Raw genomic sequence first — 25858 nt, 5'->3', positions numbered from 1 at the left:
ACATTTGTTGACTCAGACAGGGGCAGAATAATTCATGAACATGAGTCGATGTGCATAAATATATGAAAAATTGTGAGCACAAGCTGATTGTATATACTTAGATAAAAATAAAACATAATGGAATCTTCTGGCATTTATGGGATTAAATCTGTTCCTTATAAAACACCTTAAGAGCGTGCAGTCTTGCACTCAAAAAAGGTTCTTTGGACTTACTGACTTAACTACGCTGAAAACAAATGACTAAAATCGGATTGAAGTAGATACATAACAAACGTATTTATTAATGTTCGACGAATGACATTTAAAGCAGCTCCGAAGTCGGGTCGTGAAATGTCAGCCCAGCTGATGGCGCCAGAACGACCCCTGCAGCGCTTTGGCGTTAAAGCCAATTAAAATGCAGTGCGCCTCATTAGCATACGCGGAAGCGCGTGCGGTATGCTAATGAGCGGCAGGTGTAGGGTCGTGGGCGGAGGGATGGAGGCTCAGCCGCCCGGAGCTGAGCGCCGCGACGGAGCCGCCGCCCGAGGAGAAATAATGCAGAAATAACAGCCGCCGGCTCGTATGAGGCACGAATGGATCCTCATTTCAGGCTCGGCAACAATGTCGTTTTATTGACTTTTTCATTGGTTTTTATCCTAATATACCAAGGTCGGTGTTTCATATTTTTCTCTTCAGCGATGCTTAAATATGTGTTAAATATCATTTGCAAGCAATTTTAATATTAAATTACAAAAACTCGAAATTACAGTTAATTACATTTTTGCTTGTGTTGTCTGAAAGTTTGTCTGTTTATTAAAATTTTATCGGTTTATTACAATTCTAGCACATATTTCGGGGAGCACTGACACCGTGAATATAACAAATCAGCAAAATGTTGAAAAGTGAGTATTTTCCATATTATAATATATCATTTCCTTTATGATTAGTACTGATAATGGTATCAGTTTTACTGTATATCACTGGAATAAATACTTATTTATGTGTAAATGAAAATACTTTGCTATCTGGCCAGACACTGATTTTTCAGAGCTGTAATTTTATTGATGTCAGGGAAAAGGTCTTTGTCCGCTGCGCAGCCCTCCTGCTTCTCTGCCTAACACAAGTGCTGATTACCTGTGAGAAACAAACCGTGCCTTGTTCTCTCTTTCTTACAGCAGCGAAAGCAGCAGTATAATACTGCAGAAATGGGATACCGGTTCCCAAGGAGAGCAGGTAGGTAGAGCCCGGGTCCTGATTTGAAGCGCTGCATTGAGACCCCCACATAAATAAGCTCAGGCACCAGGCCTAAAACAGAATGCCAGGAGGTTAAATGCATAGAATGACACATAGTAGGGTTAATCTACAGAAAGGACCATTCCTAGAAAAAAAAGGTGTAGTAGGTTCAAGGTGCAAAAATTAACCATTTCTAACTAAGAAATATGTTAATGATAAACTATTGTATTCATGGAAAAGGACAAGTAAAACTGATTTTTGTGGCTATTTTAGTTAAGATGTGAAAAGTGCAATACTGCTGGCTGAAACTTTTCACTCTGTATCAGTCCAAAAATCAGTTGACTGACTGAAGCTTGGTTAACCCATGGCGTTGAGACCTCATCATTTGGGCCATCTCTCATACCCTGCACAGTATTACAATATGGAATCTTATCGATTCATCTTATGTAAAAAGTTGTAAACTATTAAAGTGTCTTGGTCAGTATGTGATAAATCACACTCATGATGCCAGTTATCTCCAGCACTGAGGCTATATTATTATTTTTTTTTCTGAAACGTAGTAGATGCACTACAGTTTCACACTTTAATGAACTCTTTCTTAATCTGTCACATGAGAGTTTGATTTTGTTCCCAGCGCTGAATGTTTGCCTAACTGCATTTTTTGGAAAAGTTGAATTAATTAAAAATGTGGCTCAGTTACAAGGGCTTAGTTTTGGCCGGTTGAAAATCATTCATGGTTTTCTGTCTCAGGCTCTGCATATCCACAGGCTTTGCATATCTGATTGAGGGAAATTGTTTTCATAACCGTGCTTTCTAATTCATATTTATATTATTTATATACACTGCTACCTGGATCTAAATGAACAAATAGTCTTTGACTTAAATATTGCAGTGATTAGTAAATTATTTCATTTTACTGGATGCAATGCAGGATAGTGGAGAACCATCATCTCACTGGAAAAAATGTAGTAAAGGCTGTGATCACTTAGGTGACATGAAGTCATAGAGAATCCTCAGCTTGCAAAAATATTCAATAGTAAAATTAAAACCATTTCTACATATAATGTACTGCCAGAACTAAACAGGGTTTATTTTTGTACAGGGTTTTGTTGGGACAAAACAGCTGCATGTACACACAAAAAAACCCACAAGTGTGAGTAATTGTAAAACTGGCTCAGTTTGCTATGGAAGCACAAAGAATGGAGCAATGGAAAAGGTTGTGTGGTCTGATGAGTCCAGATTCCTGACCTTAACTACATTGAGAATATCTGGGATATGCTAAAAAAAACAAAAGACTTAACACAGTTGTTTGACTCTCTCAAGCTCAACTTAAAATATTTGTGAAAAATGGATACAACTCTGGATCGAAGTCAATGTTCATCAAAGTAGTGCCATTGAGAATGTGTATTGTAATCAAAATTTAAAGGCATCACACCAAATATTTGAATATGTGACTGTTTTGTGGCAATGTATATTGATTTGTTATTTAGTTGTATTTATTATTGTTGTTTTTATGTATTTATTTAATTTTATGTTAAAGGAAGGACTTACAATCAATACATCTACAGCTATACAAGAACCGGTGAAGCCATCAGTACGCAGAGTTACTGGTAAGTTTGAAATGTTGTTGTACTGTAAAAGTAATTGTATTTTTTTATACAAAAATGCAACAAAATATTTAGTTTTAGGAACTATAGTTTTAATAGTTTTAGTAACTTTTTTTTTACTCTGTTACAAAGCAGGGCTGTTGCTTGGAATTCTGGGCCCCTGAAAAATATTGTTCTGGTTCCCTTTAATTATGTAATTTAAAATGCTAAAAAAATAAATATATATTTTCTATGTACTCCTTTGTGGTTGTATGTCCCAAAAACGATTGGACCATCTGAGCCCATTAGCACCAGCTTATTCATATATATTCATATATATGTTTTTTTGTGTGTGTGTGTGTCAAAGGGGCCAGTGGCCCTTGATCCCTTAAGCTATACCCAGACACTCCAAAGGTGCTGTTTTTTTGACTGAGCAGAATGGTATTGTTCAGTGCAGCTCGCCTGCCTCTGTCCCCCATATGCTTATTTTGTCCATGTCCATCTGCTCAGTAGCTGTCCACCTGTAGCCCCTCACTGCGGCCATCCATGTCCAGGCTCAGCGGCATGGAGCCGATGCGGCCTGGAGGAGAGGCGTAGCAGCAGGGAGGGGGGACGCAGGCTGGCTAAGTGCACATTTAAATTCAGGGCTTGCTGCTTACTTCCGATTCCTCTCCACAGTCCTCCAAATTATGCCATTAAGGAATTAAACTGTTTATTCAGAAATGCCAACTGTAAAAACCTGTAGAATTTTTTTTTCTTTTTTTGTTGCAACCGCTATTGATCAGTTTGTTGTATAATATTTTTATTGAGTAGATGCTGAAAATAAATTAAAGCCAATTAAAATGCAGTGCACCTAAATAGCATATGCAGAAGCACGTGCGGTATGCTAATGAGAGCCAAGTGTAGGGTCGTGGGCGGAGGTATGGAGGCTCAGTCGCCCGGAGAACACCAAAGAATGAATTTACAATGAATTTCCACAATAAATGGATTGTATTACAGTGTTTCATGTCAAATTGATATACAAATATCTTTATTGTAGATCTCTGCACTTTTTCATGCCTTAATGGAGGGCATTGTGCACATCCAAACTCATGCAACTGCAGTTTTTATCAAGCCACTGGAGTGCGGTGTCAAACAGGTTCAAGTTCTGCTTCGAGCTGCACCTCTGCATGTTGGGCTTTCATTTTGCTTACAAATCTCATCTCAAGACATGTTTGCTTTTGACCAGCATTCCGTGTTTAGTTCCAAACACAGGTTTTGAGCGAGAGATGACCTGTCGCTCGTGGGGACAGTATAACTTTGAGACCTTTGATGGCCTATATTTCTACTATCCTGGGAAGTGCACTTATACCCTTCTACGAGACTGTGAAGACAACACCCAGTCCACCATCCTCATACAGGTATGTTCTTACTAACCTGACTCATTTTATCATGAAAGTGTATTATTGCAATAATACCCATAGATTAAAGTTTTCCAGATTTCCATCAATTTAGTGCAGTAAAGTCCTTCACAGTCCAAATACGTCCTGCATGGCATGGTGCTCTGAATCCCATTGTGTTCTATGGAATGCGAGCGTGAAGAGTGTATAGTGCTCTGTGAGCCTCTCCAGACACTGTGGAATATTGTTGAACTTTGATCTCAGCGCGTTAACATGCAATCATTAAAAACAGTGCATCGAAGCGTTCAAACAAAGATGAAGGAGAAATAATGGTGTTCAAACCAAGATGGAGGAGAAGTAATGCCGTTCAAACCAAGATGGAGGAGAAATTGGTAATAGTGATTTAATTAAACTTACCACAACACCATGAGGATGGAGAAACAAGTTGGATGCTGCAGGTCTGAACACTGCTCTTGTTGGCAGAGTAGAAATAGCATGTGATAACTATAAACCTACCTTTACTTATTTATTGAAATAACCAAAAATTACAATATCATTCAACACCAAAAACAAAATCTTATACAGCACTATAATACAGAACTAAGGGGGCAAAAAGAGAAGTAGAGAAGGAAACAACAAATACAAAATGAAAAATTATTTATATAAGAATATTAAATAATTCAAGCCTTTGAATTACCAGGAAAATATTCAAAATATTAAGTAATAGCACTGTTTAGCCTCCTTCAAGAAAAAAATTAACTCAGGTTTTTCTTGCCAATCAACATTTTATGAATATTATTCTGAGATAAAAATTATTGATAAGAAAGATGAGAATTCTTTTCATTAAACGACTGATCAACCAAAGGAATTTTGTTATGAAGCCAATAATTGAAAAAGATAGATTTGTGTTTATACACAATGTCCTTGTTTTTCCATAGAAATCATTTGTGAGGTGAGAAATTGTGTTTGTAGATGAGTGACCAAGATAACCCTGGCGAGTAAAAGCAACTTTACTGGGATTTTATCAATATTGTAGTTGGACATAAGAACAAAAACTCAGCAAGTGCTCAGCAATGGCATTACCACACCTGCGTAAAAAAAAAAAATAATCGTCACAGTTGACATGCTAATATTTGTTTAGGACTGTTGGGACAATTAATTGCCTGATATTGTCTTCTGATACAACAACATCATTCAGCTGTAGCCGGTTACATGGTATGACAAGATGCCAAGTCAAAATGATGATATGATATCGTGAGTAATTTCCTTTGTTAGGAATCAATTTGTAAATGGGTAAAATGGGTAAAATGTAGAATATGTCATCTGTCATTTAATGTCACTAATTATGGCCACTTTTTTTTAACTGTCGCAAGGAACACTTGGTAGTTATCTGTATCTTGGAGAGAAATGGACTAGTGTTTTTGTTGTGTAAGCATATTTGAACATGATCATAAATTCTGTTTTTATGATTTTACTACCTCATTCCGCATGTTTATTTCATGAATTATCTTTAATTTATTCTTTAAATTCTACTGACCTTACACTAGTGAACAAGCAAAAGGCCAGTTTGAAAAGGGCTTCCTCTGAGGTTCATTTGCAGAAGATGCAGTTGTGATTTATTTACATTTATTTTGATATTTCAGCAGGATCTGAAGACTTTTTTATTTTTCTCAGTCATATATTGTTTCACAGAGATGTGCTTTGGTGTACAACCTCTGCTTTCAGAAAAAAAGTATTTACCAGCAGATTAGTGAAATTGATCTCATCATTAGAGTCATTTATGTCAATTAGAGTTTAATGCAGTAATTACCTGAAGGGCCCACATACTCCCCCATCCGAAACACAATTTAGTTCTTTCCCAGAGAACTCACTCCTTGGGAAACAAGAGGAGGAACGACTTAAGCACACAATTGATTGCCATCATTAACCTAAGTGCCAATATCATTTGTCAATGAATCAAAAGGATGGCAAAGGACAGTGTATCAGGCTGACAGTGCCAGATTTCGGCTGTCATTGTAGCCTTCTGCTGGGCGATTATGGCAGTCTGTCATTGGCAGCACAAAGCCATCTATCCCCACTTCTCACTGATTTCATCTTAATGCGCAGGTTCACAATGATCCAGGCTGTAGATCTTCGCCATACTCATGCGCCCGTTCAGTGAGCCTGTTTTTGCCTTGGGAAGGAGAGATCAGGTTGCAGAACTTCACTGTCACCTTCAGAGGCCAAAAGTACTCATTCCCCCTTTCCACATATCCACACATGTCTCAGTGTTGCTGACAGCACAAGTAATATATGAAAATGCCTACAAATATTAAGCAAAAGCTGACATTCATTCTTCTAAATCTTGTGCGTAGCATTGAGCTTCCACACAACATCCATGACATTGAGATGGAGCGGATAGCACAGTACATCCTGGTCAGTCAGCCGCATGGCTTTACCCTGGCCTGGGAGGGCTACACCGGGTCCGTTTACGTTAAGATGAGCCCAGAGTATGTTGGCCGGACATGCGGCATGTGTGGCAACTTTAATGCAGACGTCCAGGATGACCTGAAGACCAGCTATGGTAGGAATTTTGATTTCTGCTTTGATTTCTGTTTAAGACTCCGCATTTGAATATGCAAATCTTGTAACAAGTTTCTCATTTTCATGAATGCTGTAATATTTTGTTGGCCCTGTGGACCAGTAATATTTTGTATCTTCTGTATCTGCTGTGATGTTTATAAACCACTGATGCTTTTGAGATTTTGTTTGCACATGGATCTTTACAGGCATAGTCACAGAGGACGTGGCCATGTTTGGGAATAGCTGGATGGAGGAACAGCCTCACCATGCTAGGTGTCCCATGGTGCCCTCCACATACCCCTCTCCCTGTGACAGCCAAGAGCCTGGAATGCTCCTGGTACAGTGCTTTGTCCTGTGTGATATTTAGTTACATCTACAGTGCAGCTTGAGATCACTGAATGCAGACTAGAAACACGCATGCTCAGTCAGTTATTTCTCAGTGTTTCAGTCATTTATGGTAGATTTTACATTTTACCACATTGTTATGAGACATTATATATGCAGGGATCTGCTGGTGCAAAATCTGATTCAAAGTGTTGTGAGGCGTGGACAATCATCAGTAATATTTCAAAAGTTAATTGGAATGATTATTAATGTCATTTACAAAAGTCATTATTACTTCGGAACAATTGTTTATTGTTTAATTTCAGTTTTTTTATTCCATTCATCCCATATTTAGAATGCTCAAAATTCACAATGATGTGGCTAACAAATTTCCAGCACCTTGATGTGAACAGTGGGAATGAGGCCATGCAGTTTGACATTTTCAAAAAGAATGCATCTGTGGCATCTGGAACGCCCCACAACACCAAGATCTTGTGTTTTTTTTTTTTCTTCTTCATTTACTCTCCCCTTTGCGTCAGTAATGGAACAAAGGAACATTCTTGAAGCTTCTTTCAGACAGCACACAACAATGAGTATGGCTAAAGTGGGGCAGTGGTGGCCTAGCGGTAAAGGAAGCGGCCCTGTAATCAGAAGGTTGCCGGTTCGAATCCCGATCCGCCAAGGTGCCACTGAGGTGCCACTGAGCAAAGCACCGTCCCCACACACTGCTCCCCGGGCACCTGTCATGGCTGCCCACTGCTCACTCAGGGTTAAATGCAGAGGACAAATTTCACTGTGTGCACTGTGTATCACATGTGACAAATCACTTCACTTTAAATGTTCACATGCTGAGGTGCAGTTAATTTATCTATGATCTTTTTTTTTTAACACCACAGAACATAGAAGAGGTATGTTCAGCACTGCTGAAGGAGCCTTTTAATTCCTGCCACGAATTCGTTAGTCCATTCTCCTACATGGCCAGTTGCTCCAACGACCTTTGCTTGTAAGTACTGAGAAGCTTCTTATTAAACAGATTATAGGCCATGTATTAAGAAGTAGATGATGTTTTTAGAATATGCATGGGAGACTTGGGCAAAACACAATGCCTCCTTTACTCACAAAACAAAGAATTTGCCTCTTAATTGTTGTTAGCGAGGCTCAGGGTTTTTTCAATGGATGTGTTGTTTGACTGGGTTCCCCCTTTCCAGGTCTAGTCCCAGTGGTGATGCAGTATGCCAAGTATTTACTGAGTATGCCAGAGCCTGTGCCCATGCTGACCATCCCCTGCACAACTGGAGGACTCACATGCCTGCATGTTGTATGGCCCTGGTTTTCTCCTCTAAATGATCTTTATTTCTCTGTTCCGTTACATAATGTATGTGCAGTATACATTGACCTCAATGCGTTTCTTTTTGCATGACTTACAAAGCTGTTCCCTGCCCACCGGAGCTGCAGTACAATGAGTGCATCACCTGCTGCCCAGAGTCCTGTAATGTTGAGAGGATGTGCATCGACAGCAAGCTGCAGTGTCTGGATGGATGTTATTGTCCTGATGGTGAGGCCGTCTGTCTCTTCTCTTTTTATTTTCACAATTTTCTGCAGACAACGGAGCTATGTTTAAAAAGAATTTGTACCCCAGTGAAAACCTGAACTGCCTGCCGGTGTTGTGCCTGATCTGATATGCTTGTGTTTCTGTCCCCCTGTCCCCAACTTAACCCCCAACAATAATCGTGCTTTTTCCAGCATGAATGGTTACAAGGGATATCAGATCAACCTTGAATTGTGTGTGTTTGAGGGGTATAGGTTTCTTAAAAGCCCTCTGAAGTAAAGACATACAGATTGCAATATACTCTAAACTTGTCCAGTTTCTGACATCTACATCTAGTTCTGCACCAAGATTTAAACCTCAATCACCAAAAGGAAAGTGCTGCTGGTAAGGAACAGAAAAAAAGTCATATCAAACTAATAGAGCTTCAACGGTCTCGAGAGGGGAAGGGTCTACATGAGAACCAGTGGGCACCAATGTAAAGTTAAATCAATTAAATCAATATTTGATTTTAAAAAGCGAACGATATATTCATTGGTTATTGTGATTTACATAAATAATGCAAAAGCCACTGCATCAATCTACATCAACCATATTACTTCCACCAATAAGGTAGTTTATCAATGAGGGTGCGTGCAGGATTTCCAGTCCGGTTCCTGGAGCAGATCTCTGTCACAGGACAGATCCACAAATGTTCATTTACTTTCTTTGACCTCATAATCCTGTTGATGTACTAAGCTTCAGTAGTGATGGGAAAAATGACAAAGACAAAAATGTATACATTGTATACAATGTATCCATTTCACAATTCATAGGATTCATGGATATCAATTCTGTAACATTACTTCAGTTTCAACTATATTTCCATACAATTATAATAGTTTTATAATATTTGTTTACATACACTAATCAAAGTCATCATGATCATAGCCATGGCATAATTCTGACTGACCACCCTTCATGCACCACCTGTGAATTTCTTGACGGTGGCAGGCTTCTTGCTTTTATCGCACCCTCATAGTCCCAGCAGTTTCCAGTTCATGGCAGGCATGGGCCTGGCCATGCTAACAATTTCTTCTCATCTGAAAGTAACAAGGATCTTGTCAAACATGGCGACAAAGTGGCAACACCTCCCAATAACTTTGAATAATGTATTATAGTGAACTGATATTGGAATCTGCAGATGTTTAAGAACATTGTGAGTTTATGTGAATGTTCTTCTGAGGCCTGTGTGTTCCCTGTGCTTCTGCAGATCTGATCTATGAGGGGGGCAGTTGCGTCCAGGCCTCAGACTGTCCTTGTGAGCACCGGGGCATGCTGTACCCCCCTGGACAAACCATAAAGGAAGAGTGCAACAACTGGTTAGTGTCTACTGCAAGCTCAACAGGCATATACTTTGTGCTGCAAAATATTCCTGATTTTTGCGTTAAGTGAAACATTGTTTAGTTCTGTTATTAGTCCAAAGCAAAAACTGATTTGAAACCAATGTGTAGAAACCAGTTCTTCTCTAGTGTCATAAGGAACATTTCATCTGATCTGTAGGACATAACAGTCCGAACAAAAAACCACATTGGGCTTAAAAATTACAGACCAGCATAGCCTGGGTAATTCTGTATTCCTTCCAATACATAATTAATTAATCTCTGACTTTTTTGGTCATTGTGGGCAGAATGAGTCAGCTTGCAATGTGAGTGAGTGCCACTCTTCAGTTCCCCACGGCGAATAAGGCAGGTAGTCATGCATGCGCATCCACCTGTGACCTCTCAGGTTTCACTCTCTTTCAGCACCTGTCTGGGAGGAGTGTGGAACTGCACCGACTACAGCTGTCCAGGTCACCATTTTCTTCTTCACTGTAACAAAAAAATAGATGGTTCTCATGGACTTATTTCTAACAGCGACATACTTTGTGCTATCAGGAGAGTGTTCGGTCACTGGAGACATGTACTTCCAGTCGTTTGATGGCAGAGTTTACACCTTTCCAGCCACATGTCAGTATGTGCTGGCAAAGAGTCGCAATTCTGGGAAATTTACCGTGACCATACAAAATGCTCCCTGTGGACCAGTAAGTGAAAACATATTTCAACAATGACATAATCAAATTTAGGGTCTTATTTTTATAGTGCTGATTTTTGTGCTAATCAGATCTGATCTGTGATCAGTGGGAAAGTGCTTATTTTTTGGCTTGGTGACCTGGTGATCACATGGCAAATGACATCTGTGACATCATCTGTGAATTTAAAAAGTCTGTGCAGGGATTCCCCTCCTGTCTCCGAAGGCACCTTGATCAAAATGATTATTGCTTTACTAATTATACTAGTTGTAAATCACAGAGTTAATCAAATAAAAAACGAAAAAAATGTACAGCGCTTTTTGTCTCTGTTGATAGTGTTAGTGTAGCTTGCTACAAAAAATATTTAATTTTAAAAGAATTATAATAGAAATAGAATTAATTGTTCCCACTCAAAGCAAAGAGGCGGGTATGAGATTAAAGGACCAGCAGCGGCGTTTGTGTCATGATCAAACCCTGGCATATAAAACAAACATGAAAAGCCATGAAAGCCTGAGACCCTCTCACCATCAAAGCTGGCAAATTTCCCCTGACACTGATGCACTGATGCTAAAACTCATCGTTCTGTGAGGTGTCAGACAAATTCTCGTCCTGCGAGAACGGCTCCCCTGGATTACTGTATCTGGGTCTTGAGTGACAGACTGAGTAGCTTTGTAGTTTGGGAGATGAAGAGGGAACTCTGGCAAAGCATCTGCTGAAAGGCCTCTGGCCCGTAACTGAGAGAGGGAGACTGAAGCACCTGCTCACTTTCAGCATAGACTCTGAATCAGGCAATTCATACAGCTTCAGTCCACCGCAGGTTTTGTCTGTCTTAAGAACTTTGAAACAGTTGCTCAGGAAGATCCCAAAACTAGTCATTTTTACAACAGATAAGATTGAAATACATATGTGCACACATTATGTTGAAAATTGTAAAACTACAATGCATTCATTCATTCAGCCACTATTGTTTGGTTTATGAAAAGGTAATCATACAAATGCTTTTTAATTTTTTTTATTTTTCTTGATTGTAGAATCTGGACGGGGCTTGTATCCAATCAGTTAACCTGGTTCTTGATGAGGATCCAAGGACAGAGATTACAATGAGTCACATTGGAGAGGTCTTCATTGCCAGCCAATACAGGATCTCCCTTCCCTATTCAGACGGTAACTCCATGTTCGGTGTAAACCCCAAAAATTGTATGGCTGGTCCTCCATGCTCATTCACTGCCAAGGAATGGCCAGTGTAGATCAAATATCTGCTGCGCTGCTGAGGTGGACAATGCAGCAGGACTGAAAGCTTTGATGCAGTATTATGCTCGACTCACAAAACTCTCCTTCTCCCTCCACTCTTGCCATTTTACAACTTGAAATTTAATGAGAAATTAAGCTAGTTATACATGATTATTTATTGTTGTTTAATTGAGAAATTGTTTGATATTATTATTCATAAAATAAATAAATGTTTACTAGTTGCTGTGGATGTGAATTTTAAACAAATCCTCTTTTAAACATTGTTGCACTTTCAGCTTCTGCTGAAGGACATTGATGAACCGTTTCAGTACTGGTATCTACTGCGGGATTGCACTCCAGCATTAGCTAATGTTATGGGACCATCTATAATAATACAGATTTGTGTTACTATTATTTGTTCACAGATATCTTCCATATCCAGGAGCTGTCCAGCATGTTCCTCCAGGTGAAGACAGCCCAGGGCCTGAGGCTTCAGTACAACTGGAGGGAGTTTCGACTCTATCTCCAGGTGTCGGAGTTCTGGAAGGAGGACACGGTGGGGCTCTGCGGGACCTTCAATGGGAACATTCAGGATGACTTCCTGTAAGTGTGCTTCCTTGACCTCATCGCTTCGGCAGCCTGTAACCACAGTTTCCTTCTGGCAGCGGCTTCCACCACTTACGCTGAAAGAATATTGCATTTCACTGGGAGAGGGAGAGTCAGACGATTCTTGTGGTAATGAACACTGACAGCAGCTTCCTCCACAAAGCGCTCTTTACCAGTCCCTACTTTGGTGATTGGCCAACTCACCTTTTTTTCTGGGTTGCTTCTTTATGGGCTGGTCCAAGTGTCACACTTGTGTCGAATAGTCCATTTGTGACACATATACCTCTTGAGCCTGGTGAAAGTAACTATCTTTCTGTATGTATAAGAATTGATTCTTTCTAAGTTATATCAATTAAAATATACAATAACTCCATGTTATTCAAGTTCAATACATTTTTTGCTGAACATTTCATGTTGCACAAATCTGGTAGAAAACAAGTACTTGTCATGGGTCTGTCAGGGCAGAAGAAAAAGGACGCAAATGCAGGACTAACAAACAAGGGATTTAACCTTACTCAAAATTCATGAATATTTATGCAATGGCTCCGTAAGTCAGATCGAAGCAGGCCAAATGTCAAAAGGTTGGTCTTGACTTGATTTCCAAATCAAATTGATCTGTCTTGAATTTTGGACTAGAATAATAAATGCATTCCAAAAACTTTTATGGGTTATTGCGTGTGATCTGTAGACGCATCGAGGCAAGCCATATGTCTAATTGTTCAGGTTCTGACAATACTGTCTCCTGTTCTCTAGGTCTCCCTCTGGTATGATCGAAAGCACCCCACAGCTGTTTGGGAATGCATGGCGTATTTCTTCAGCCTGTGTGCCCAGTCTTTTTCTCCCGCAGCTGGACCCGTGTGATACCCACCATCAGGCTGGTGAGTCTGTAACTGCTTCTTTGCATTTATCCCATCACCCTGAGTGAGCAGTGGGCAGCCATGACAAGCGCCCGGGCAGCAGTGTGTGGGGACGGTACTTTGCTCAGTGGCACCTCAGTGGCACCATGGCGGATCGAGATTCGGACAGGCAACCTTCTGATTACGGGGCCACTTCCTTAACGGCTAGGCCACCACTGTCACGGGTCTCTGGTTCCTCTGTAATCTGTCCTCTCTTTCTTTTTCTGTCACTCTCCTTTCAGCATCATATGCAGTGCAGATGTGTGACGTCTTAAATCAGGAGATTTTCTCCCCCTGCCATGAATACCTGAGTCCAGCACCCTTCCACCAGCAGTGTCGGGCCGACACCTGCAAGTGCGGCCAGCCCTGCCTGTGTTCAGCGCTGGCACACTACGCCCGCCAGTGCAGGCGCTTCTCAGTCATTGTGGAATTCAGGACACGTGTGACTGAATGCGGTGAGTTCTGAGCAGGGTGTTTATTTTCAGCATATGTGGCATGTAGAAATGAAATTATATTTCACTGCTGAATGTACAGAGTTCACGAACATTTACTTCACAATGAGGTGAATCCATAAATGTAACAAAAATAAAGCACTCAGTGTTTACAGTAATATTTGAAAGTGAAAGACAAGTGATTGTCATTGTGAAACACTGCAGCACAGCACAGAGTGACTCAATGAAATGTGTCCCCTGCATTTAACCATCACCTTTAGTGAGCAGTGGGCAGCCATGAAAGTCACCCTTGGAGCAGTGTGTCGGGACGGTACCGTGCTCAAGGGGACCTCAGTGGCACCTTGGCAGTTTGGGATTTGAACCTACAACCTTCAAATTATGAGTCCACTTCCTTACTTGCTAGGCCATCAGCGAACCACTTAATCTAATGAAAACAACATTAATATAATTATTACTATACAAATAACTATGCTGGGCTGCATAGAGCTTAATTACTTGCATTCTAATGTCATGTAAAGGTTTGTCCATGGACCTGTCACATGTGTCTTAATCCTTGCCAGAAGGTTTTCAGTCCAGCCTGGCCTTAAGATTTGTTCATTTTTAATGACTTAATAGTGAAGGTTATACATTGTAAGCAGTGTAGACTTGGCCTTAGTTGACCTGGCAGGTTAGTAGTTACCACTTTTTAAAATAACTGATACAGTTTTCACATGTCATTTGCATGTATATTATAATTGGCATGTTTGTACAGTTATACATAATATACATCTGTAGATATTTACTACGCTGTATGCGATTTATCTAGGAACTAATTTGAGACGGTTAACCAAACGTGTTTCTGTTTTCATGTCCCTGTTACCATGAGCAGCCATCATGTGCCCTAAATCGATGGAGTATGGAATGTGTGTGTCGTCATGCCAACGCCGCTGTCAGTTCCTCTCCGTGCCCCATCATTGTGGAGAGGAGTGTGAGGAAGGCTGTGTGTGTCCTGCTGGATCTTTCTATGATGCCCGTACACACAGCTGTGTGAAAAAGTATGTGGGTTCTAAAAGAACTGCAAAAAACGAAGGACATAAATAAATAGTTCATACATTTACAAACTCTTTTTTTTGTGTAGCATCCTGCTGCAGGCCTGTGCCATTCTTACCTCCTACTAATGTTACAACCAAGAATTTGTGCTGAAACCATCTATTCATTCCTGCAGTAGCTGTGAACCAGACAGATATCTGATAACCAGTGAGAGAGAATTTGTAGTACAGAGGCTAATGTGTTACAGTAGCCCATATATTACAAAGGCTTTTTAACCTTTACTAAACACTCTTTAATGCCTGTTCTCTTGCTCTTTAACTCAACTGTTTTGTGTGTGTGTGTTAATGGTCAGTTGTTTTCAGTTAGATCTTTCATTCATTATTTGAAAATCATTTTAAATACATTAACATAGGAATAAAAAGAAACACTTAATTCACTCTGACTGAAACATTTTCCTTCTCTACAGGAATGAATGTCCTTGCAGCTTTTTAGGAACTGACCTCTCCCCTGGGGACATAATCATGACCTCATCCGGAGTACAGTAAGATGGTTATGAACCTTTTTGTCCCATCACATGCAATGCATGAATCTATCTGAAGCTGAAGGTGTTGTTTGTCTCTCACTTCTGTAACTGACCAGAATCTGCCAAGATGGAAAGATCATGTCCCCAAGTGCCTTTGTCAGTGAGTGTCAAATTTGCTTAAAATTTGCTTAAAAAACAATGCTTTCCTATTGTCCTGGAATTATTATTTCCTTCCAAATTCTGATGCTTCAGGGCTAACATGTGTATATTGCAGGCCGTACGCAGAGGGTAGCTATTAAGCTATAAGTTCACTGGCTGGATGGTGATGAAACTGAAGGAATGTCTGCAAACTTTAATTAATATTCTTTCTGTTTTCAACACTTTCTTGATTAACTTCATCTAAGTATCCAGACAGGGTAATTACAAAATATTCCTTTGAACACTCATCTTTTTGTGCGTTCCCAGATAAGACATGTCCCCCTGGCCAGTGGTACCATGACTGCAATAATGGGAGGGGCAAAGGTGTGGCCTGTGAGGAGACATGTGAATCTCACCTGCTGAACCTGACCTGCTCTGCACATGAACCCTGCATCCCGGGATGCGTCTGCCCCCCTGAGTGAGTTCTGAGTCCAAATACCTTTCCAACATTCTCACCTGCAATGTTTCTGTTTCTGCCCTACATTCTCACCAGGTCCTCATTGTATTAACATAATCAGACATCACTGTAAATGTATGTAGTTATTTATTACTATTTCAGGATGTTAAAAATGTTAGACTGTTTTTCGAAAATATGCACATGCTGAACCCATTGAACCCATGTTTTTATGAATAAATAAGGTATGAGCACTAAAATAATAGCTGCAACGTGGAACTTCATGAATTTGTATCTGAACCAGTATTAGTATGTTGGGAGATCTGTGTAGCACTGCTTGCCTTCCTAGTAAAAGTTCAGGTATTGTGTCACTAATCCATGATTCCATGATGTATGTTGTGAAAGGTCACAATAATGTCAGAGGAGTTGAAAGAAACAAGTCTTTATTTTAGCCTCATGACTACTAGACAGTGCAAAAAAGTCATCAAGCTAAGCTGTCTTTATTAGAAGCATAATGACTAAAACTGGGCTTCTATGATGATCCAATGGAAACTATTCTGTGGTGTATGAAAGTTGGACAAAGGCTGAAAAACAGGACTAAAAACTGATGTTTAGCCTTTGAAGAAGCAGAAAACATGAATATAGTTAACCATTAGACTGGCAGGTAATTTCTTTAATTACATCAGCCACAAAACATTATTTTGAAATTATACAAAGAAAGGGAGATAACATTACCTAAGCTAATGTTTATCTGTAGAGCAATTTTAGGGTCTTATTTTACTAAGATCCCAAACAAGGTGTACTTATTATTGAAAGTGTAAAAAATTAGTAGTTAGTCCTTTGTACATTTATTTTTGGATGTTTTCACACAGACCATTGGTGGATCAGCCCCATCGTTTATGTACACAAATTATAATACCTTTTTGCAACACAGTATTTATTTGTCCTTCAGAATCTTTTCAGGATTGAAGGTGTTGCATGTGCAGATTAAAGGAGCTCTGAGAAAGGGATTCACGGCTTCTTGACGCACATCTGACCTTTTCTGTGGAAACCTATGAATCCACATGGAGAACTAGACCTCATGGCACAAAAGTTCTGTCATGAGTGTTTAATAAATGTCCCTGCAACCTGATAGTTTGGCATCTAGCTTGTAAATATGGACACAAAAGGCCCCTTTTACTGCAAAAAAGAAATTGCCGATTGATAACAACGCTTGCTTGGAAATGATTCATTGTGTGACTGAAAAAAAGCACCTTGCATTCTGTCTTTTTACTTTTAAAAGTAGTTAATGGTTTGTTGGTTTGATACATGTTCAGTCAATTTTTCATGTTGATAGTTGACTGGATTACAATACAGTACCATCGATCACATGCGACAATGTCCAATTTCAATGCCAGTATTTCAGATTTTATTTATAATGACAGTCGACTGAGACCAGTGCCATTATGCCTGACAGTCCTGTTTCACTGAATATTTGGAAAATGTGCATCAGTCCTTGACTTTGTTGCACTTAAGCTGTGATTTAAGATATCGTGACATTATTATTTATTTAGGTGTCCCCTAATACTGTATCTGAAGTCTATTTCCAAAATTCAGCCTTTGTGCAAAATTACAGCTACTTTTAGCCAGTACCCACAATTTCCCACAATTTCCCCAGATTTCCCAGGATGCACAGTTCTGTGTCTGTAGCTTTAAATGCTAATGAGGAGGAGAGAGGTGGGATGAGAACCTATAGAAGTGCACGGGCATTCGTGGAAATGACGTAAACAGCACCAGACTGTTTGGCTGTACTGTGTTTTTCCAGAATAAAAAAAAATTCAGGCTAGGGGAACTCATATTAATATTAAATAATCTCACAAAATGGAATTTTCATAGTAGGGGACCTTTAATCTTTCCCTCCATGGTTTAACTTTGCCCACAACTTGGTTGGAGAATTATTCATAGTCAGAATTCTAATAGTCAGAGGTAGGTGAAATTAAGTTTCTGATGTAGATGAAGTGGCTTTCTCTTACATGCAGGTACTTAAAATATGAATTCCATGAAATCCTGGAGATATAATTACCAACAGGAACATTTCAGACCTCAAAGTGGAAAATTGTCTACAGTACTGAAGGCCTTTAGCTTTTTCTTAGACTTGGCAGGCTAGTCATCTGGAAGAGAGGAAAGTCCCCTGGAAATGTCACTATTTAGATAAGAAAGAAAAATAAAAAGAGGGATCAAAGTAAAAATGGAAAGCTACCAAATAAGACTTACTATAAAATGATAGTTTAAAAACAATGTGACAATAGAAATTTGAACTGACCCAAAAAAAGAATTTTGATAGTTTTGTAAACCAGTGGCCGTCATTTTGGGACTCATCAGGCATTAAGTCAAAGTGAGCTGGGCTTATGAGAATGAATTTATGACTATGCCACTGAGCCCGGCGGGGGGTGGGGTGGGGGGGAGATCGAGATTTTTTTAGTGCTGTTGTCATTTCAGTGAAGAATAGGGTGACAGGCATTATCAGATCATTTCAATGTCTTGTCATTTTTGGTTGTCAATGCTGAGACATCTGCCCATCGAAATGCAACTGTTGCCTATAGTGTACAGTCTGTGAGTGGATGCTAATTAGGCTTGTATTTATAAATTGGGAAAGAATGGGTTATTATGGGGACTTTGATGGAAGTAATTGATACAGGGTCTTGGCTTGGGCACAAAGGAAGCTGTTAACACCACTTTATCTGGGTGTAACTTTACACAGATGAACCTGAGGTTTGGGCGCAACCCATTCAGTGTGTTGCTGCATTGTCTTCCCTCAAGTCAGAGGAAATAACTCAACCTCAGAATATTACATGATGATTAACTGCCATGTTTGACAAAAATCAGATAGTCTACTCACAGAGTCTCACAAGAGTCTCACAGAGTGGAAATGATCTGAATTTCTGAAGGTAATGCACTGGGATTTTCTGATTTCCTTTGAGTCACTTAAGGAAGATAATGTCCAATTTCATTCAATTATTTTTTTATTGAACATTTTTCACAGTTGTAGCAATTTTAATACCAGTTTGTACGCATGGTACATTTGCTGTCTAACAATATAAAACTGCAAAAATCTATTTGTGAGGAGGTTTTAGTGGGACTATTTTGTCCCAGGGAGTTAGAGTTAATATTTTGCTTACACTGTTTAATTAAGTTGAGATCATAACCGTGCCCAAAGGTCTGCTATTAAATTAAGGTTAAGCTGAGTACTGTGTGACCATGTGACTAATACCTATACCCATAGGCTGAATGGTCATAAATAGTCACAGCCTTAAACTAAATATTTAGGAACTTTGTTATGTTCTTACAAATTTTATAAATGTTATAAATGAAGAGGCTAGTTATTTCTGATTAACTTTGACTATCAACATATACAAGCATTCAAAGGTTTGGGGCAGTGGTGGCCTAGCGCTTAAGGAAGCGGCCCTGTAATCAGAAGGTTCGAATCCCGATCCGCCAAGGTGCCACTGAGGTGCCACTGAGCCAAGCACCGTCCCCACACACTGCTCCCTGGGCGCCTGTCATGGCTGCTCACTGCTCACTCAGGGTGATGGGATAAATGCAGAGGACAAATTTCACTGTGTGCACCGTGTGCTGTGCTGCTGTGTATCACATGTGTCAAGCAATTCACTTAAGGTTTGGAGTCATTTAAAAAATTATGAAAGGGAGTTTGAATAAAAGAGTTCATAGACCTCCTGCTATCATAGTCATTTAAAACATTAACAGTATCTGGAAATCAATTTGATATTATTTAATGGGCAAAGTAAAACTTTCTCCAAAAACACTCAAATCCCCTACTGAAGTTGAGCCGATTTGTTCCCTAGACTGCTGAAACATGGAGATAGTGAATGCTTTCAACCAGAGACCTGCCCATGCCTATGGAAAGGCAAAGAGTACTTCCCTGGAGACAAAGTCATGTCTCCATGTCATCAGTGGTAAGCAGAGACACCGTAAGCATGAGATAAGAAGTCTTTTCCAGGTTAAATGTTTGCTTGTGGAGGTTTCTCCTCGAGATCGAATCTCGTTCTGTGAGAGATTCCCATCATTCCCATCAAGATGGTGTTGCTGAATCAGTCTAACAAATAGAGCACTGAATTTAGACAAATCTCCTAAAGCACAGCTAATTTTCAAAATGATCTGCTGTTTGAAGTGACGAGTCCTCAAATTGCCAATTTACTGTGGAAACCATCATTTGATAACCCTTCTCAGCATTGTTTAGTGAAAGGACTTTCCCTCTTCCTGGGCTTACAGAGACAGTCCTTGTATGATTGTCTTTCATTCTGCTCCTGTGATGAAGGGCTTTCAGAGCTCTCACAGTGAAAGGGGGGGCGGCATTAAACCCCTGATTCTTCACCCTGCGCAGATAAAGATGACAGCTTAATGATATGTTAAATGTGGATTCAGCTTTTGGCAGGTTGCTCTGTCTCTCTTTTTAGGAAATAATTATGACCTCTCACCATAAAAGAGCCCTTTTCATGAACAATGGACTCACTTGCCTTAATTGGAAAAAATAGACTTGATTGTACATGTGCAGTTTATCTCATTTTATCTCTGTCTGCTGTTAGTGTTTGCCAGCATGGGACATTTCAGTGCGTTTTCCATCCTGTCCCTCAATGTGCACTGTGTATGGAGACCGACACTACAGAACTTTTGACGGGCTGTTGTACGACTATGTGGGGGGGTGTAAGGCCTATCTGGTTAAGGTGAGATCAGCTTCCACATTACTAATTAACTTTTTGGTCATGACCATGTCTTGTAGACCCATTCATTGGGCAGATACAGATAGAAATAAATGTTTGGTTTTCTGGAATGTATGTATTTCAATGAGGTCTGCCATTCATAACCATGTAGAATACAACTGCACACTTCACAATGACAATGAATGTGTTAAACATATGATATTTTGTTTGTGTATGTGTGTGTGGTGTGTAATGCAGAGTAGCATGGATTCCGTAATCAGTGTGACAGCAGAGAATGTGGACTGTTATGAAACTGGAGTGATCTGTAGGAAGTCCTTGATGATCACCATCGGAAGGTCCTTCATTAACTTTGATGACGACAGTGGGAATCCAGTAAGGAAGTTTTTGTCTGATGAACTAGTGTCAAAGTTCTACGACTTTGTGCACACTAAACCAGTTTGCAATAGGGAATTTGTACACAGAAAGGTAGATCATGTGACACTAATTTACTACCTGTAAAGTGCATGGTGTTCTGTTACCTTGGTGCAGCCTGTTGGCAGCAGCAGGGGAGTAGGGTGATGTGGAGTAGTGCTGCCTGTCGATCTCTGATCTTTGCGAACCCACTGAGCGTGATTGACAAGAGACAGAATGTGTACATATGGCAGGCAGGGTACTTCACCATCGTCCATGCACCTGTGGAAGATGTCACTGTCCTGTGGGACCGAAAGACCACCATTCACATTCAGGCTGGGCCAAGGTGGCAGGTGATGAGACAGGTGTAGGGTGCACAGTGAACTTTAAATGTTGTTTAATTGCTGTTCACCAAATTCACTTAAAGATAAAAGTAAAGTGTATAAGAGTCACCTGATAACTTTTTACGCAATTAGACATATTAATCTAACAGTAGTAGTTACTTTATGATACTGAATGAATAAAGAAAAAATCAGGATTAGCTATTCAGAATTTTTTTTAACTGAAAAATGCAAATGTTTCTAATATATCTATTTTATGATACATACAAAAATGCACTGGGTCTATGCTAAAAATGCACATACTGTGATACATACAAAAATGCACTGGGTCTATGCTAAAAATGCACATACTATGATACATACAAAATGCACGGGTCTAAGCTATTATATTGATTGAGTGTGTTTAATATGATGTTTAGGGAAAACTTACGGGCCTGTGCGGCAACTTTGATCTGAAAACAATGAATGAGATGAGAAACCCTGAGAACATTGACTCTGCCACACCACAGGAGTTCGGGAACAGTTGGACTGCTGCTGAGGTATGATGTCTACTCCAATTAGAAAAGCACACTATCCCATGCTGAGATCATGACACAGGCCTCAAATCATACACTAGGATTCCATATGCTTCTTTGGATCAATACCCATGGCCACCAGAGATCTGACTGCAACAGGCTTTACTGATCAATTTCACTGACTGTAAGTGTGTGTGTGTGTGTGTGTGTGTGTGTGTGTGTGCATTCCTGCATGCAAGCAGTGTGTCAACAGTCCAGATATCAGGCACCCCTGCAGCGTCAGTCCTCTTCGAGAGCCCTTTGCTAAGAGGCGATGTAGCATCCTGCTCAGTGAGGTCTTCCAAGTCTGCCACCCAGTGGTGAGTATGAGCATTACACTGCTAATAAAAAACAAACAACAAAAAAGAAACGTGTGCCCACACAAGTGGTGTCATTTGACTTGAAGACCCTCACTGTGTGACCCTGAGTAACGGGTTCACTTGATCTGGATTTTAAACAGACGGATTTCTCACAATGATTCCATTGTCTATACTCATACCCTAAACACAGACTAGATCAGATCCAGTTACTCTATACGGTGGCTTTGTCACTTCATTAAGTAGATAAAACAGCACAGGAATTACCGCTGCTCTCTCATTACTGCATTAATCTTCCTTAATACTGTGCTGGAGGTTTAAGGTTATTAAGAAACAGTTGTATGGTTAATCACCTGTAATCTAGTACTTGTTACACTGAAATGACACATGTTATCTGGCAGCTCTGCATGGACCTTACACACCAGATCAAGGCTCTGAGACAAACACACCTTTATAGTCTATAGAAAGGGGTGCAATGCTTTTATACCTTTCATGACAAACCTTTATTATGAACTGTTACTGATTGTAACCTGATTGTCCCAAATGTCCCAGAGCACCAAACAGACTACAAACTGTTAACTGCTTGCATACAAGTTCTGGACACAAGGGACAAGAGCAGAAAATGTTCCATTTAAAGCTCCAGATAAATGTCAGTTTTACCAGTAGTACTGGTCAACATACAGACTTTATAGCAATGAACTGTAATAGGCTTTAATTATTCTATGCATAGTTCAAGGATTTAGGGTTACATAAAAAAAAACTGAACTGAAGTAAAAAACAGTTTAAAACTAAATGTTACAACTACGAATTATTTAGCAAAACAACCAAATCTAAAATATAGCTAAAAATGAAAAAACACAGATCTGGTAAAGGATCTGGTGAGATTTGGATCATTTCGCATGACAAGAAAACCACTCACATGAAAAGCACTTTTGACTCATTCCACCCTCTGTGTTCTCCATTCTAGTTGTATTCTAGTGTATTCTATCTCGTTCCTTAAACATATGGTACTGTGTGTGTTTTTTGTGCTGATTCCTTTTTTGTGTTCAATTAACATGGATCCTATGTGATAAATCACTTGTCACTCTTAAAATCAAAGACTATTAACAATCTCTCACACGGTAGGTGGATGTTACCTGGTTCTATATGAACTGCCTGGCTGACACGTGTGGCTGTAACAGGGGAGGGGACTGTGAGTGTTTCTGCACCAGTGTCATGGTATACGCCCACCAGTGCTGCCAGCAGGGTGTCACTGTGGATTGGCGCTCACCATCAGTGTGCCGTGAGTATCGACATCACACAGACATCATGAAAACCGTCAGCAGTGTATGATGTGTATTAGCAATATTTTATCAATTAGTTGAAATATTCCTCTTGAATTTGATTTTCTAATGTCTCTTTTACAGCTTACGACTGTGAATATTACAACAAAGGTAGGTCAGACACGCTGACATATTTATCATTTTGAATTGAAATCATTAATTAAAATGATTCACAGTTTTGTAGTAAAAGACATCTTACAGTAGACACCCACTAGAGGGCAATACGTGCACAGATCAAACGTAAATGCGTTCAGACTGAAATAGAATTATTTTTTTACGATTTAATTACAGTTTAGTTGTAGTTTGTACAACATTCAGCAGTTGTAATATGAAAATAATTTGGTTTGCAGTTTTGGGGAAAGGGCCCTTTCACTTGGTCACATACAGGGAACGGAACACGGTGCTCACCGCTAACAGGAGCAGTGGACTGGTTGTGCCCAGGAGAAGGCCCACCGAAGACAGACACTTCCTGTCCCTGTTCATGATGACCCCAGGGCTTACCCGAGCACGGCCTCATGGTGAGCCCTGCTAGTTCGAATCACAAATCAGTCTACAATTTCATGTCAGACAATCATTCATTATTTGCATACTTAGCTTATTTCTGCATACTTTCACCAATCTCAGCCATTCAAACAACACACTGACAGATAACTTTATATAACTTTATCAGAATAACCCTACATCACCTTCTATGTTGTTTTTCTAACTGTGGATTAGAGGTTTCTCAAACATCAATTTCTGCGTAAAGGCTACACTGGCTGGGTGTCACATTCGGTGATGCAAATGCAGAAATATGATCCCATCCCATCTGCCAAACTGCAGCAGTTGGCCAGTTGGGCAGCTCGCAGCGTGACTCCACTAAATCACTGGGCTACAGTTCCTGCAAGCATTCACTGGAAACACAGATACCCCAAGTTCATGGAAAAGACCATGAACACTTTCATATACTGTATATGTCATGTAATTCTTCAATGGACGTATGGTGGGTTTGATTTATAAATGCAGTTCTTTCCTGACCTTCTAGCATGAACTCGCAAACTTGGGATATCATAAAATATGTCCTGTCCAGTGCAGACTGGGATCATCCCACAGCTTGAAAGATGCTATGACCCTTACACTTGCCTGATTGTTCTTATTCCATATTTTTCAGTGCATGCAATTGATATTATGACTCATATACACAGTATTATTTCCATCAATTTTGTTATTGTTAAAGAAAAAGTACAGAACACTAAGGCAGCTCAAAGTAATGGTGTTTGTCTGAACATAAACTGTCCTGAATATGAATGAAATACTGCAGAACATGAACGGTTCTTCTGAACATGGCTTCTCTTGCCTTTCTTCTTTTATTCCCTGCAACAACTGCACAGAGGTTAATGAACAGTAGCAACCGCAATCTTCTTTTTGTGCTTGATGTTTTTTTATTATTGTATGAACATCATGACGTTTACTTAAGGTAGAAAGTATCGGGATAGTGAGCGCAACAAAAGGTGACTTCATCATACATCGGGACATTATTATACAAAAACTCTGGGATACAGTTATGTAGGTGTTATTTAGTGCCATTTATTTTTTCTGATTGATTCAGCGATACGTCCTAGCCTAACGTTAATATTCCGTTGACATTATAATAGAGGTGGGTAGGTTGGAACCTACTGGATGGCAGATGGGAGCTATAGCTGAGTGACCTCCTGTCTGTGAAATTGTCTATGGTGTTGGTCGTTAATCTGATCATTAATTTGAAGAATTCATTATGATAGCAAATCATCCACACGGATAGTGGCAATCATACTGCCATCAACTTTCTGACAAGCCCATTCAACTGATGGAAAAACTAAATAAACAAACAGATAATACTGCCTCCAACAGCGGTGAAATTGATTTGATCCAACTTGAAGTCAAACATGCTTTTTTCAAACACAGTAAGAAGTAGTAATTCTCTGATGGCTATGAGATGTTACATGGTGCACCCTTGTTGCTGTGAAATGTTTATCTGCTTCCACAAAAAAGGAACCTTCCACACAAAATGTGTTATTTTTTCCACAAAAAATTATTGAATTTTACAGCAACCTTTCAGCATTTTTAACAATCCAAAACTCAAGGCATTCTTAAGATAGCATTCACTGAATAATGCGGGCTGCATTAACATTAAACTTTGTTATCAGCCTGTGGGCCATCCCATGGGCTGGCAGGCTGCGAGTTTGAGACCCCTGGTTTAGAGATTGATTG

At 39.8% G+C, this 25858-nt stretch overlaps 1 protein-coding gene across 1 annotated transcript; it reads left to right on the top strand.

The window, feature by feature from the left end:
- Positions 1–509: 509 nt before the first annotated feature.
- Positions 510–24147, top strand: LOC114772168 (otogelin-like; the record flags this gene model as incomplete). The annotated part of the gene is given in 33 exon segments (XM_028965204.1): positions 510–648; positions 824–881; positions 1155–1212; positions 2753–2822; positions 3838–3936; positions 4041–4198; positions 6284–6405; positions 6532–6740; positions 6946–7076; positions 7960–8066; positions 8272–8381; positions 8493–8618; positions 9862–9970; positions 10394–10440; positions 10526–10671; positions 11691–11823; positions 12315–12492; positions 13249–13373; positions 13634–13846; positions 14712–14877; positions 15339–15413; positions 15512–15555; positions 15861–16011; positions 19830–19940; positions 20571–20605; positions 20608–20708; positions 20943–21085; positions 21313–21448; positions 21856–21975; positions 22194–22310; positions 23433–23589; positions 23714–23740; positions 23980–24147. Coding segments are annotated over 33 exon segments (3826 nt in total), but the record flags the coding sequence as incomplete, so codon positions are not given.
- Between the last annotated feature and the right edge of the window lie 1711 nt (positions 24148–25858).

The sequence above is a fragment of the Denticeps clupeoides genome, unplaced genomic scaffold (assembly GCF_900700375.1).
Source record: "Denticeps clupeoides unplaced genomic scaffold, fDenClu1.1, whole genome shotgun sequence".
Taxonomy (NCBI): Eukaryota; Metazoa; Chordata; class Actinopteri; order Clupeiformes; family Denticipitidae; genus Denticeps; species Denticeps clupeoides.
Note: the sequence above shows the minus strand (reverse complement) of the source record. Positions and strands in the feature narration are given on the sequence as shown.